General features: G+C 39.5%; 1 protein-coding gene across 1 annotated transcript; it reads right to left on the bottom strand.

Moving 5' to 3' along the window:
• Positions 1-5,527: 5,527 nt before the first annotated feature.
• KLHL41 (kelch like family member 41) lies at positions 5,528-14,886 on the bottom strand. Its single transcript, XM_074967513.1, has 6 exons — positions 13,704-14,886; positions 10,430-10,587; positions 10,233-10,340; positions 8,140-8,325; positions 6,895-7,041; positions 5,528-5,836 (listed from the first exon to the last, which is right to left on the bottom strand). Exons 1-6 carry the CDS (start codon positions 14,811-14,813, stop codon positions 5,725-5,727), a joined length of 1,821 nt encoding a protein of 606 aa, XP_074823614.1. The 5' UTR covers positions 14,814-14,886; the 3' UTR covers positions 5,528-5,724.
• Positions 14,887-15,462: the final 576 nt, after the last annotated feature.

The following is a 15,462-nucleotide window of genomic DNA, read 5'->3' as shown; positions in this document are numbered from 1 at the left end:
GCAGGGATTGGGGAGGACACACAACATTTATCAAACAAAAATTTGGAAATGTTATTGCAGATACAGCATGAAATCCTTCAGAAATGAGGAATGCTTTTTGGTGTGTGACAAAATGGATAACAAGAAGTGAATGCAGAATCTCACTAGTAGCACAGAAACATTGGGAATGCAAGAATCTTAACCAAACGTATTAAAGCAGGCTTTCTTGGCCATACTGCAGCTATTTGGTACCTGTCCATCAAAGTGGCAGTAAACTTAGAAACTAATGAGGATTTTCCTCTGGGGTGGGGAATCCTGGGCCTCTGGTGTAGGGAGTGTGGCTGGGACCTCCCTGAATATTTCTTGGGCCCCAAAAAGTAAACTAGTCCAAAGGTGTGGCACCCAATCAGACCCCCAATCTGCACTGCACAATGTTCACATGCAACTCATGATGTGGCTGTAAAAGTACAGCTATAGAGCAAATAAAATTAAAGGATTTCCAAAATGGGGGGCAGGGCAGGGAAAGCTAAAGGACTTTACTCTAGGAGTACTGTAGGACTACTTGAAGGATTTTATTAGAGCTTGGGATTGCACATGGCTCATTTGCACAGAAGCTGTCATTGGACCAGCCCATTGGCAATAAAATTACATACAAATTAAAGAGAAAACAGTGCAGAAGTTAAAGGTGAATTATATTTGGAAGACTGGTGGAAGACAGCAAAGACCTTCCAAAAACTAATGAGAGTATCTGATATTACATGGCACAGCTTGCAGCCAAACTTAAGTTCAAATATGAGTAAGATAACTTCTCTGCTTAGAAAGAGAGTACACATTATTCAATATTGTTAAGTTTGAGATGGAGCTTATGACCTCAGTGTCCTAAAGAACAGCACTGCCTTTAATGGTTAATGGGGGATTTTGGGGTTACTTTTCTTACTCATTTTCCAAAATATTGAATGGCATTTCTATAAGTGAGGGAGAGGCTTTCTAATGCACCAGAGGGCAAAACTATGAATACGTGCTGAAAACTTAAGTAGAGTATCAGGAAGGCCCTCGTCATAATGAAATCTCTAACACTCTCTTAGGACTGCTGGGGGAAGAGGGAACACCATGCCTACCTGATGTCAGGCTTTTTAGGGACTTCCCCAAACTATCTCCAGAGTAACAAGGCTTCCAGTAGTCTGACAAGCACTCAGGATTGTTGAGAAAACCTAAGACGATGAGATGCAGGAGACTGGAACAGAACAGACAAGAAAGTGTTTGTTGGAGGGAGATATGGATGGTGTGGTGAAGCAATACTATGCAGAAGCAACCTTTCTCAGGAGCAATTTTCTTTATGACTGCGGGGTCATTAGGGCTCCTCTGGTAGGTGGGCTGCCCTTTTAACAGAAACTTTGTCCCAGCATGCATTTCTGGTGCTTTTCCTTTAAATCCGGCAGGGGCAAGCTGCTGTAACTCTAAACTAGCCATCATGCAATTGGCTACTACTTCTCCCTTTACTAGCCAGTAAGTATTAACTTCTATTATACTCAATGCTATCTGCTCAGGACTGAGGGAAAAAACTTCTAGCTTGCAAGGGTAAGCTGCTCCTTTCCTCTGTGAGAATACCTGACTCTGTGGGGCTGTATTTACTCTGGCCTGTGGAAGACTGGGTGGGGGCTGCTGGTTCTTCCCCTGTGGCCATGGGACTCCTCATCAAGCTGACAGGCATTGCAAGTGCTGTGGATTGCTCTTCTACGGCAGTGCATAAAAGCAGTACTGTACGGGAGGGCTACCCCTTGCAGACAGGGCCCTGGGGACTCAACAAACTGTGCGCTTCATTTTGTTCCTCTTGCAAAACAAAACATCCAAAAACTATCAAAGCTATTAAAGGCAGAACTGCATGTGAGGAAACCTAGGTTAGGCTGCAGTAAAATGGAGCAAAAAGCTGTGAACTAGTCAGAAGTCACCTGCATGGACTCTTGCTTTCCTACAGGCAGACTGCAGGCTACAGAAGCCGTTGGGGGTGTAAGAAAGGAGGTTGGGCTTGTGGCAGAAAGTGGGTAATGTGTTTCTCAGCACACTTGATGGCCTCCTACTTGGCTTGCATGTGAGAGAAGCTGAACACAACTGCCCTGCTGCAATTAAGTTTTTCATTATCCTAGTAAAGGGGCAGGCATCAGATCTTGTGTCCATGCTGATAAATGTTCATAAGTTACACAAGGCTGGGTTCTATGCTGAATATTTGTAAGGAGAAAGTAAGACCTAGATCAAAACTGGTGCTGAAAGGGATTAAGAAAGTACATTTGTCCTTGAAAAGTGAAAAAAACTGAAACCAAGTGTGTTTATTTTTTATTTTTTAAAGTGGTGTGTTTAATTAGTTTGAAATAATTTTCATTCTGAATTAAATCGGTGAGTGTTATTTAAAAAAAACTATTTAAAAATAGTGGTAGGTTTGTTTGTCCTTCCTCCTAACCACTGCTGTTGACTAATGCCATCTGTGTTAGTCACACATCCTGAAGAAGGGCTGTTATCTTGTAGTGCTGGTTTAAAAAAAAAAAAAAAAAAAAAAAAAAGTCCTGAGAAAAAGAGCTTCAAAGTCTCCTAAACATGTGACTTTTCCACTGGTACCAGCTAGTTAATATATTAAGGAATACTGAAACAAAATGAATTAGCTAAAAATTCATGGAAATAAATTAAATTTTACTTGGGAAAAAAACCTATTACAATAAATAATTTGACTAAAACTCCAAAAATTTTACTATATTGTTCCTCTAGAGTAAATGTTTAAATGTTGTTTATTTAGTCAACACTGTGTGTGTGTGACCCTCTGGGTGGTGGTCTCTTGCCAGGGGATTTTACAATCGAAAAGGAATTACAATTCATTTGTTAAGGGTTAACTGGCAGCAAGTGTTGATAGTTGTCAATATCAGGGTCCTATTGGTCAGCAACAGGTGTCTTAATTCTATGTCTGAAGTCAGAATTGGGCCTTTGTGGAGGGAGTCTGAGTTTTCTTTACTCATGACTACAGCCTATAGCAGAGGCACCAAGAACTCTAAAAGAGCCTGCAAAATAAACTACAGAACCACAAGCGAGCATTTTGGGTAAGTGTTGAAAAACAAAGGAGAAGTTGGAGAGCCTGTGTGCTTACAAAGAGAAGACCCAACAAACTACCAATCAGTGTCTCTCATTTCAGTCTTGGATATAGTGACTAGAGCTAATGCCATGTATGTACTTTATCTTGATTTCAAGTAGTAAAAAAAACTTATCATATGGCACCAGCCATAGGCCTCAATTGCAATTGGGGCCCAATTATGCTAGTTGCTGTAGAAACATGTACAGTTCAGGTGTTGCTGCTGACTCAAATACAATGGATAACAGAGAAGGGGTAAGGTTGACCTGTAGATCACAAGCCAAAGGGCTTTTCGGGTGCTCAAAAATATGAAAACCCTCTTATTCAAACCCAATACTCCTCCATATACAGAGACAAAAAGGAGGTGGAGCCTAAAGGCATAATCCATATGTCATTTATCATTTGAGATAATATTAACACTTTAAAGTGTATTGTGCTAAACTGCACAAAGGCACTTTTAATGTGCAGTGTCCACGTGGGATTTGAGTGGAATAGTTAGTGCACTTTAAATTCACACTACCTATTTTAGACTTACTTACCTGTGTAGACAAGCCCTGAATTATCAAGGCAATCCAGCGTACGGCTGGCAGCAAAGATCAATGTAAACAGATATTCCTAAAATTATAGGGCCAGTTCCTCAGATGGTGTCATTCCATTGACTTAAACAAGGCTGTCAATTGACTTCAGCTGAGGAGCTGGCTGATACTGTGTGCTCTGGGGAAAACCGAAAAGGTGAGACCTGGGAATATACTTGTACAATGTCATCCTGGAATACGTTTTTGTGCCTGTGCCTTTGGGACATGCTAAATTATCTCCCCTAGGAAGGCAGTGCTGGAAGTATCTATATTCATAGTGGGTTTTTTTAATTTTTGTACAGTCCTGACATATTTGCTACAATCATATTGGATCAGATTAGTGGTGTTTCCTCATTCATGTGCCATAAAAATACCAGCTATACTATATTTTAAAGAATATATAATGCTAAGTTATATTTTGGCCAAAGGCTGCTTGAAATTTGATAAAAATTGAATATACAACCATCAAAGCCACCAATACATTTTCTTTGCTGATTCCTAGCTGCATTTTAGTAAATATGTCCAAAATTAGCTCTATCCAGACCTCGCTTTCCCCTTTCAAATTGTGGGAAGCGTTGCATAGCAGACAGTTGGTGCTCGCGAGGCTTGATGCTTTTCACAGGTCTCTGGAGTGTTTAAAAAAAAAATTATTCCAAGGGCTTGCTGACTCAGTCATGTGCATTTAGCATGGTCCTCTTCCCAGATGGGTGGTGCGCAGGAAGATATTTTGACACTTACCTTTGGAGATGTGATATTAGATCACATGCTGCAAAGAGCAATGCGTTCCTCTTCACTGGAAGGAGAGTTGTGGTGTTGCGAAGCATGAACATAGTTACTGAAGCCAAAAAGGGCTGTGTGAATATACTGCTTCAACCTGCTGCCACTCCCCATGTTGTAAATAGCACAACTAAGTCCCTGCTGCCTGACGGAACTTCAGCTTGGTGGGGAGATCATAGAATCATAGAATATCAGGGTTGGAAGGGACCTCAGGGAGGTCATCTAGTCCAACCCCCTGCTCAAAGCAGGACCAATCCCCAAGTTTTGCCCCAGATCCCAAATGGCCCCCCTCAAGGATTGAACTCACAACCCTGGGTTTAGCAGGCCAATGCTCAAACCACTGAGCTATCCCTAGGAAAAGAGGTTTCCAACACAGAATGAATTTCCTTTGATCTTTGTAGTGCAGCAAGAAAACTCATGCCTCTCCCCTTCCACATCTTATGATGCTTCTTAAACTCCCTTCAGTTTATCAATATATTACTGAATACAGTCTCTCCAGAGCCCTATACATGAAGTACCCTATTAGATAGATTAGTTGGGTGTGGATGTGATGAACAGGCTCACTAGGACTTACAAGGATTTTGCAACCAGAAGAAAAAGCAAAGCATGTCAAATTGTAGGGCTAATAACCTTGTAAACTTCTGTTTTCATGGCTCACAGAACCACTAGTACTGCATTAACTGAAGCATGTTTCCTAGGCCACATGATGTACCTTTGCCTTCAATAGGCTTATGCATATGTCAGATTCAATTACTCTCTTCTAAATGGTGTATATAAAATACATTTGTAGATCTGGCAAGACAATGCAACTTTTGTGTATATGATTGGAGTGGAAAATAAAGCTGTATAAACAGCATGTCAATAGTAAGACAAATAGAACTAGCAGGTAACTAAAAATTAATTGGCTTTAGTGATGTCTCTTACATCTGTGGTGGGACTTCTTAAAACTTTTTCAAGATAAGTGCCCAGTGCTGTAAGCAGAACTCTGGTTAATTCAATGAGAATTTCACACATGAAAGGATTGAGTTTCACATGATATCTTCATTTATTCAAAACCAGTTCCAGTCAATGTCAATCAGAATTCTTTCTGATTCTAACCTTGAGCAAAAAGTTAGTTTTGGTTTATTATCTAAAAAAATTAGTAACCATTTAAAACACAGCTGCAGTCACAGTTTAAGGGACACTTAGCTATAAATCTCTGTACAGTTTGTTTTTTGCAACAAAAATAAAATTACCATAATCAGAACTCCCTCCTCATATTTAATTTCCTAGCCTTTTTGTTTACAGCTTTGATAGCTTGAATAGATTTAAACGTGTTGAAAGGCAGGAGGCTCCAGAGGCATAGCGAATCTCCTTCAACATGCCACACCATTCTTTCGTCTCGTCGTCATACCTGCAGTTAACAAAAATACTGTGAATACAGGTCCACTTCAATTTCTTAGCTCTTTGAGCTTGACCTTTTCCCTCAGACACATGTATAAAATGGAAAATAATCCACATGTCAAGAGCTCCCAGCAGCCTTTGTGTTAAACTGTTACTACATAAGAGCCCTTCTATCCTCCCAAATAGAATGTTAGGATGCTCGGATTCCTTCCTGCTCCCTTTGTCCCTTTAACTTATTATTGGCTAGGCACCTTGCAGCATGCTTCCCTCATCCCTGGAACAGTCTCCTGGTGCCTGTTCTCCAAGTATCCCCTCTCTCCCTCTTCTAATCATTCCTCAAACTCATTTCTTCCCAGAATCCTTTCTACCTTCCCACCAATTGCTCCCCATGCCTTAAGTTACCAGAACAATTCTGGAGTTGCAGACTATATGGGATTTTTCACATATTTTAGCTAATTCAGATTCAAACTCTAGAATGTGTGTGTGACTCTCCCTAAGGGAGTTTGGTCTAGAAGTATATATGTGAATTGCAACTCATCTATCTATTAGTGTATGTGAAAGTAATAATAGGGATAATACTGTCCATTTTGCTGTCTCTTTCAGATCATCCTGCATCAGAGAACATGATGAGCTAGAAATTGTTTAAGCAACGTAAGAAAGAGGCTTGCAGCATTGTGTACAAGGTGACAGGGTACTTTAGCCAAAAAGTCAGAGTGCAACATATATTTCACTTTATGGAGCTGAACAGACCCAGAAATACTGCACCCCACTCGCCTTTTTCTATACTTTGCTGTAGCCTGCAACTGGCGGGATGCGACTTAGAATGTATTGTTTACATTATTTCACCAGAAGGTGGAAGTATTCCCCAGGTCCAAGTCTCACATCTGTATTACTTCATAGCACACAAAGATTGTGCTCGCCAGACACTGTGGCAACCGGTCCCTTAAAAAGTGTATAAATAGTTCATTTATGAAATGAAAGGGTAATACTCATTTGACTTACTCCCTAGCTTCTATAAACCTCAAGGTGAATTTTCCATTTAGGAAATGTGATTACAATAGAACTTACTTCCATATGTCATTAACTTCATTGGGTGCAAATTCCTTGGACTCAAGTTGAACCATAGCAAAACCACCAATAGCATACAGAGATCCATTCAAGTTGACTAAACTGATAGAGCTTCTCTCCTGGGGGAATTCAGACATAACCTCCCACCTATAAGTTATTTATATTAAAAAAAAAAAAAAGGCAAATCAGTCAGACAATACTTAAGAAACATTCTGAACAGAATGAAAGAAGTATCTGAGATATCCCATGCTGACAACTATGGTTGGCAGAAACACAAGGGTTAAGGATTTGTCCGAGGAGCCTTAGCACGTGGGAAAGCCCATACCATACCAACACTGACATTCTGCTTCTCCATTCACCAGCATTAAGGCCAAAGTGTGCATGCTCAAGATCCTTTATGCAGGGAAGGTCCTCAATACTTCCTGCTGCAGCCTCCAAAGGTGTGTATGTGTGTGTGCGCTTTCTGTTCACTCTGTTGATCCAGCATTAACATAATAGAGCAAGAAGAGTCAAGCTAATTAGCATTGTTACGAGTTTTCCACTGCAACGTTACTCTCCCCTGTGCAGAATCATGGACGTAAAAACCTAAAACACTTGCACAGGTAAACCCTATCCAGCAGCAGTGTAAATGCAACAAGAATGTTATACTTTCCTGATAAGGTTTAAGTGCAGAATGAAAGTGTAAGAGAGCCATAAAAAATACTAAAGAAGGATGATAGATAAAATTACCTATATTCTGACTTGCTTTTGTCAAGCATTTGGGCAAAATGAAAAATTTCTACAGGAAAAGGTCACAGAGTAGAAGCTAAAGTCAAATATATTCTTCCCTACATGAGTAATTTTTTGGTAAAACTTCCACTTTTTATATTATTAGTTTAATTCTAAATATGACCTGGTCTGGGACAGAATATATTTAACTTGAAGTGTATCTGCTATGTAAAAGATCAGCATATTTTCTAATTTGACTTTATGGATTTTACAGTAATCTCATTACAATTATGACCTACCATAAATAGTATAAGTAGTAATTAAGAGCATGGATTTAAAACTGAAAATCTGCTTGGAGTTTTTATATTAAATAGTAATTATTTGTGAAGCAAATAGTTTATCCTGAATTGTTTCCCCCGACCTTAACACGCACCTTTACCATTTTCCCCACAATAAAATTAATTAAAAATAAGGCAACTTAAGTCACTAAAATTCCAATTAAAAAATTGTTTAAAAATTGTCTGGATATGCACTCACTTATTTGTGGTGAGGTCAAAGGCTTCGACAGAGGCTGAAAGGCCTTCTTCAGTAACACCTCCTGCAATCACAATTTTGCCTTTATGGACAGCCACTCCAAACATTGAGCGAGCCACTTTCATGGGAGCCAGATCTCTCCAGTCTCCCTTCTTGGGATTGTATATAAATACCCTGTTAGTACATTTTCTGTGGGGAAAAAGAAAAACTCTAAGCATCTCTGGTAAATCCTTTGAATAGATAAGTTTAAAGAGACACCTCATTTAAGTAGATTTTCTGTGTAATGTATACTCAGTGAAAGAATGACACATACCTTGACCACAGTGTTCCTGCTCATCATACTTATTTCAGATATAGGTAAATGGCTAAACAAAGGTGGGTGGAGATAGAAAGAAGAGCTAGGCACTTTGGGTTTTTTAATGCTAATATGTTAACTAGATCATCCTGATTGAATTTGCTTTTCCAAGTGCATATAGTGCTGTACAAGGACTTTTAATTCTTTTAGAAGTCAATACATACAAGCACAATTCATTGAACTAACTACATGGTTTGATAAACCTCTGTCTGAGCCATGTTAATTATTATTCCTCCTTCTCCGCACCTGAGGTTCTCTCATTTCTAACTTAGACTGAATATTCCGTAGGGAGGGACAAGGCCTTGTGTATTTCTGTAAATCCCCATTCACATCCATAGCACTGGATATAAATGTTATGCTATTTACATAGTGCCATAATGTGTATGGTGCTTTACACACAAGAAAAAATGTCCCTGTTCCATATAGCTTGGTTAAGATGGCATGTGTTGAGGGATGGTAACAAAGAGAGGGGACTGAGCACAAGGATTACTGCAATAAGATCACACAGTTGCTTTAGTTGATTATATATAATCCTTACAATGTGTGCATTAACATGATACTGTCACTAAGCCTGGAAGACTACAGCTGATAGGAAGAAATGTGTATTTAAGGAGAGACTTGAGATGTAGAGATGGCAGATCAGGTCAGGATAAGAGGTTATTTGCTTAGGGGCTACAGTGTAGTTTAAGATAATCAAATAACTAACACTGTGGACTTTTATTCTTTTGCAGAATATTCTGTTTTGGAGAGATTTATCCACAAAATATGAGTACTGACGTACCCAGAGAAAAAGCTGCAGGGGCAAGTCTACTGTCTGTGCACTAGACATTTTCAAAATGTAATTTATATACCATAGTTCCTTGATTACAAGAGTCAGGGTTTTCTCAAGCTATCTTCCATCGTAGTGGTTTTGTTGCATTAGTGTTTAATGTTGGAAAATTCTAACTCCTGCACACAATTGGATTCTTTATCCTGGTTTATAGGAAAAGTAAGAAGATTTACTCATTGAGTTCTTGAGTTCCTCATTTTATATCCTGTACATGAAGAGCAAGCATTTCTCTTCCAGTTTCTACTGGAATGGGAGGATCACTTTCACTCCAGGAGAATAAGACAGCAGCACCAAGTAGAGTGATGACCATGTCGTATAGTAGACAATCTGCTTTTAGAAATTAGCTAATTTCTGATTGTAGCAGACATCTCTGGCACTTGTCAAACAACCCTATCAGGGTGTCCCAAGTTATTTCTCAAGACTATAATGCTTTACATTGAGACACATCCTATGTCCACTCATGCTCCTAGTTTCTTACTTTAATGAAATCATCATAGTATGTCTCTAAATACAGTGCTAACAAGGCTTTGCAATTTGGAATGATTAAAAACAGGAGTTTCAGTAGCTGGATAGAGTCATCAATGTGCTGCAAGTGTTTGTCGTGTATAATCTGACCAAGAAGCTAGGAATAAACTTTTTGTGAAGAACCCAATGAGAAACATTGAATCATGTATGCACAACAGAACATAGTATGACACAGAAACAAGAAAGTCAGCTAATCAAGCCAATTGGCCATAATAATAGGTACGTAGTACTTTATAATATCATGGATATTTTGGTCTAGATATCATAATGTGATTCCATGTACCAAACCCACAACCAGTTGCAAAAAAAAGTGAGCTTTGATTGCTGAGTGTGAGGACACCCAACTAAACAATGCTACCAATTGCCATGAAATTATTTCGTACTCACTTGTCATCAGTCTTTCCTCCAAGACAGTATATCATCCCATTGTATGAAATTGTTGCATGGCCATATACTTTGAGTGGAAGCTTTTTGGCCTCACTCCATTTTACTGCCCTGGAATTGGAAGATCGTACTATTAAGGCAACTTAAATGAAAAAAGGGTTATTTTAAACATGCTCGGTAAACATAAACTGTCAACATACACAGGATCATAGCACAATACCGAATCCAGAGATTCCTCTGTCTGAAGGTCCTTTCCTGCAATTACATACAGTTTGTTGTCCGACTCTCCCAGACCAAAAAGGCATCTGGCTGAAGGCAGTGGAGGAAGGCCTATCCATTCACCAGCAATGCTATCCAGCTGAAAGAACATCAAAATAGGAAATGTCAGGAAAGATGCATAGTAAAAGCCCACACAATGAAAACTGCTGTGTGAAATAGATTTAGATGCAGTAAGTGGATCAGTAGTGCTCCACATTATATTTATTCTAACTGCCCATCCACTGGATCAGCTGACATGTGCCAACTCCCCCCCCCCCCCACAGGATAGTTACTGCCAACTTTTTCCTCTCTATTCTCTCTCCAATACTCCTAGTCATTTTGTTTCTAGTTATTATTAATGTATGGCCTTGGCTCATCGTCCTGCACAGAGGGATCAGCAGAGGATTGCTGCCTATACCGTATTAAGGGTGAGTCGAGTGAATCTGCCCAGCACCCTGCCCATAGCACCCAGGAGGCATATGTCCCAAAGGGCATGCAGTTTCCCTCTAACTCTGCTGGAGCAATAAGTGCTCCTCCCATGGTAGTGCTTCAAAAGCTCTTAGGGTCTTAGTGTGCATACAGCAGAGTGAGTGTGAATTGTGACTTTTCTACAAGACTTAAAGGAACGGAAAAAAAATCAAATACCCCCAAGGCTTTGTTTCTTAACAAACCAGTCTCCAGTCCCACTGGTCATATTACTGACTTCTCATCTGACACAGTCAGAAGATTTTGTTTCCATTCACTTTTGCTGTGCTGTAAGCAGTCACAGAAGAGGAACAACGGGCAAACAGAGGAAAGACCGTGGGATGTTTTCAGAGACCTACCCTACATGAGATTGATTGATTTTTGTTTCTACCTATGTCCTTACATAACCCCCCTCCCTGTAGTATCTGAGTACCTCCCCAGCCGTTAAGAATAGAAATCTCTCTTTTTCCTCCTTGCTTTCTAGCCTATAGACAATAGTGTGAGTAGTTTATAGTGGAATTTTTTTGTTGGTATGTGGATGGATGTTTTGTGTGTCTCTGTGAGGTTTGTATTTAGCTCTGAGAGGTGAGGTGCATGGTTATTCTTGTTCCTGTGGAAATGAGTTCCATAGTCTAGGTCCAGCTCTGGTGAAACTTCTGGCTCCAAAACTCACTAGTTTCCCCAGTTGGTCAACAGTTTATTTGTTGCAGTGGAACTTGGGAATTAATGGACACAGATTCCTCAGGTAGTTAAGGCCAGTTCAGGCAGATCTTTGCATATCAGGACAGAGGAACTCTTGCATCCTATTCATTATAGCTGATAACGTAATCAGTGAATCAGCAATGTAACTGGTGTGGGGAATTTCCTTTTGCGTATAAGCTCTGATGGAGTAATATACAATTAGGGACAAATTTATCGACGGGCAGTAGCTTAGTTTTCTCCCACCTTGCCAGGCACTGGTAAGGCCAGTGAAGCAGAAGTGGTGGAGAAGCAGGACTCATGAGGAGTGGAAATGTTGTAGGTCTACCATGTTAAAACTTTGAAGGAAACAATCACCAAGCTGGTAGTGCAGAAGAGTAGAGATATTTTAGCAGTGAGCAACAGCAGCAGCATTTAGGAGTAGCAAGGGATGGGTGAATGGAATGGGGACAGGACGGCAGCAGAAATTCAGGGCACGGATCAGGGAAATATATAAAAAAGAGGATTCTGGAAATTACGTCAATTACTAGCCTCACTCCTGTGGTGTGTGTCACTAAAAATCCCATGATGGAATTATAGCCTGATAATTCAGTTCTAATTCTAGATTAGATTTTCTGAAACCAATGTAACACTAGCACCGCAAGCAAATTTTTGTAGCAACTCTTGTACTTCATTGATTAGAGCTTTATGTCTAGGTAAGGAAATGAAACAGTTCTAATATAATTTCTCTCTAGAAAACTAACAGTTCTTTCTAAAGATTGTAACCCCACTCATGACCTTAGTATCTGAACGCGATATATTAATCCATAGCTCATGAAACAGTTGCAATAATTGCTATTTTCAGTATCGGCCAATGACTTTAAAATTATATAACTCAGTATTGCCTTGTTGTACCATATGCTAACAAAGGATCCGATCTTGTACTCCTTAGGCTAATTGCCCACTGAAGTCAAGGATTTGGAAACAGAGCATACCATCCAATAAATCAAGAGATAGTTGAAATACCCAAGGGTACAGAATGTAGCTGTGTATCTAAAAACCCCAGGATAAGTTTGACATAAGCATACTCCTTGAGCTTTTTTGTGTGTGCTAATTTTATATCATCTGTGTCACTACAGTTAAGGCTCAGCCATAGTTTGTATTAATAAATCTTACATTTATATGGATTTAAATGTCCACATTCACTCTAGGCTGAAATATGGTATTTGGAGCATTATTACAGGCTGTTTGCCAATTTAAGAAGGTTGTATTTAAACTGACATATCTCAAATTACTTCAAGCTTTACAGTTTTGGAAATCTGCCAGCCAGCAACATGGTAGGACACCTACTGATGTTTTTTTTTTTTTTTTTTTTGGTGGGGGGGGAGAGTTAAACTGGTTAGGACACTAAGGACCAGATTTTTAAAGGCATTTAGGAACCAAAAGATGCAGAAAGGCCCCTAGTGGGATTTTCAAAAGTGCCTAGGCACCTCTGATAGAAATCAATAGGAGTAAGGAATCTAGGCACTTTTGAAAATCCCACTAGGTGCATCTTTAGGTGCCTAAATACCTTTGAAAAACTGGCCTTAAGTGATTAAAACATGTTAACTAAACTTTAAGAACTCACCTAGGCCTTAATCCTGAATGACACAGAGAACATGCAATTCCCATGGGCTTCTGCACTGGATACTCAGCACCTCTTAAGAATGGGCCCAAAATGCAGATTTTAATAAAAGCTTTTGTTTTAATAGGAATCAGTTTAATACAGAAACCTGCCATTAAGGCATCTGTTAAAAGCCAAGCAAGTTGAGTGAAAGACAACATTTGTCCCTAATGGACTATGCTGTTCTGGGAGGAATTTCAAAGACTACAGCAACAAGTAAACTTTTATAGGAAAAATCATGTGACTGAAATTAATGAAATCAAACATTACCCTATTCGATATTTAGAGTTAAACCTAAATACTCTTCAGTAACTTGCAGAAAGTCTGTTTTTCATGTCATGCTAACACCATACTGATGTTGAGGCTTATACCTGGAAGAAGCAGGACTGTAATGAATATGAGGCTTATACCTGGAAGAAGTAGGACTGTAAAGGCTGATCCTTGTTCTCCTCATCCACATACAGTCCTCCGACGACATAGACCTGATTTTGTTTGGTGACTATGCTGGAATGATTTCTGGGAATCTGTTCTGCCAGGGCTGCCAGGAAACATTCATTCTCTACAGGGTCATAAGCCACTGCAGCTGTGTCATTGACCAGAAGAATAAGGTCTTTGACAAACATACCATGTCTCGGAATGTCATTGAGGTATCCAGGGAGTAAATCTTCATCCCCTACATCACCATTTACTTCCCCTTCACCTGACTTTCCCTTGCTTACAGTAGGTTCAGGCAATTTTCCAGCAAAGGCATCCTTAATAACCTTGATTTTTTTCTGAAGATCTGAGTTGCTTTTGATTATATCATCCTTCTCAACATGCTCCTTGAAATATTTTTCTGCCATAAGACGAAAACGAATGCAGTCAAAAACTTCTCCCAGGCTCTTTATTCTGTTCTCTTTGTCTGTTCGGACCCATGTCATTACTGCTTCAAATACCACTTCTTCCTTTTCTACGTTTAAGCTGTCAGGTGAAATAACTGAGATGAGCTCATGGGGGGCAAGCTGCATGAAGTCTTCTTCTTTGCAAATTTGCACAAAGTGGTCTGACACAAAGTCACGGGCAGACAATGCAAGTCTTGGGCAGTCAAGGAGGAGACCTAATCTAAGGATGGCTAGACAATTAGCAACAGCAAGTCTTTTCTGAAGATAGGATACACACACAGTGAATACAGAAGGGATCTGAAAGCGGCTGGCCAAAGCAAAAATATCTTGCACATTAGAGTCGTTGAGATCAATACTTGCAGAGTAAAGGTACTTGAGAATCATATCCAGGACGCTAGGGTCCACGTTGTCGAGAACTACCTCCTTTTTTTTCTCTTCACTTTGCTCAGATAAGAAATACTCACGGAAATAAGGACTACAAGCGGATAGAATCAATCTGTGGCAAGGTAAGCTTTTATCACCAGCTTTTAGATAGCAATCAATGAACTTTTTCTCATCCAGGAGTTCCCTGAGGCCATCCTGAAGAAGCGTGGATTGGTAAAGTCGAAGCTCTTCAGTGAGTTCCCTTTGGGAATCCATTTTGTGAATAATATGGGTGTGTGGGAGGAAACTGAAAGCTTTAGCTGTTGTCAGCACTAAGGTCTGCCTGTAAAAAGGCAGATCAATGTGCTTTGCCCAGCCTGAAGTCTCTGTAATTTAATCCTTCCAACTAAATATAGGTACAGCCTCTTACAAGTTGGAATTTAGGCTGGATGGTGGTGTGGAAAGAAGAGTTGCTCTTGCAGCTGTCACAGATTGAAAGAAACAACTGTTGCTTTTAGTCACTAAGGGCAATCATTATGCATATTTAATCACTGAAACTTGCAGAGTAAGATATAACGCAATGTGAGTAAGGATGGCAGAATCTGGTCTTTAAGGAAATAGCTATGAATCAGGTCTCAAATATAAACACACTACAGAATACTCTGAAATAAAAGTATTATCTGCAAAGGGTAAAGTTAGCAGCTATGATGTTATGTCTATTCACAGTGGATTCACAGAAAATGTTTTTTAAAGAGATTGCTTCACAAAAGTTGCTCAGTATGAATGTCTGGTACTTCATTATGAGTAAAATTCATTGTGATTCATTAGAGACAGATATTTTGTGCTAGGATGTTTTTTCATACTCACATATATCATATCTGAAAAGATAATTCAGTTCTGGAGAAATACTGTAATGAAAAATATG

This window comes from Natator depressus, chromosome 11 (assembly GCF_965152275.1).
Source record: "Natator depressus isolate rNatDep1 chromosome 11, rNatDep2.hap1, whole genome shotgun sequence".
Classification (NCBI taxonomy): domain Eukaryota; kingdom Metazoa; phylum Chordata; order Testudines; family Cheloniidae; genus Natator; species Natator depressus.
This window is presented reverse-complemented; position numbering and strand designations above follow the sequence as displayed.

Excerpts from the sequence above, each read along its gene's own strand:
- KLHL41 (XM_074967513.1), bottom strand. The coding sequence starts at position 14,813 with ATGGATTCCCAAAGGGAACTCACTGAAGAGCTTCGACTTTACCAATCC. Across the intron at positions 8,326-10,232 it reads GGAGGAAAGACTGATGACAA|AAAATGTACTAACAGGGTAT; the intron begins GTGAGTACGAAA and ends TTTTCCCCACAG. Across the intron at positions 5,837-6,894 it reads GAAGTTAATGACATATGGAA|GTATGACGACGAGACGAAAG; the intron begins GTAAGTTCTATT and ends TGTTAACTGCAG.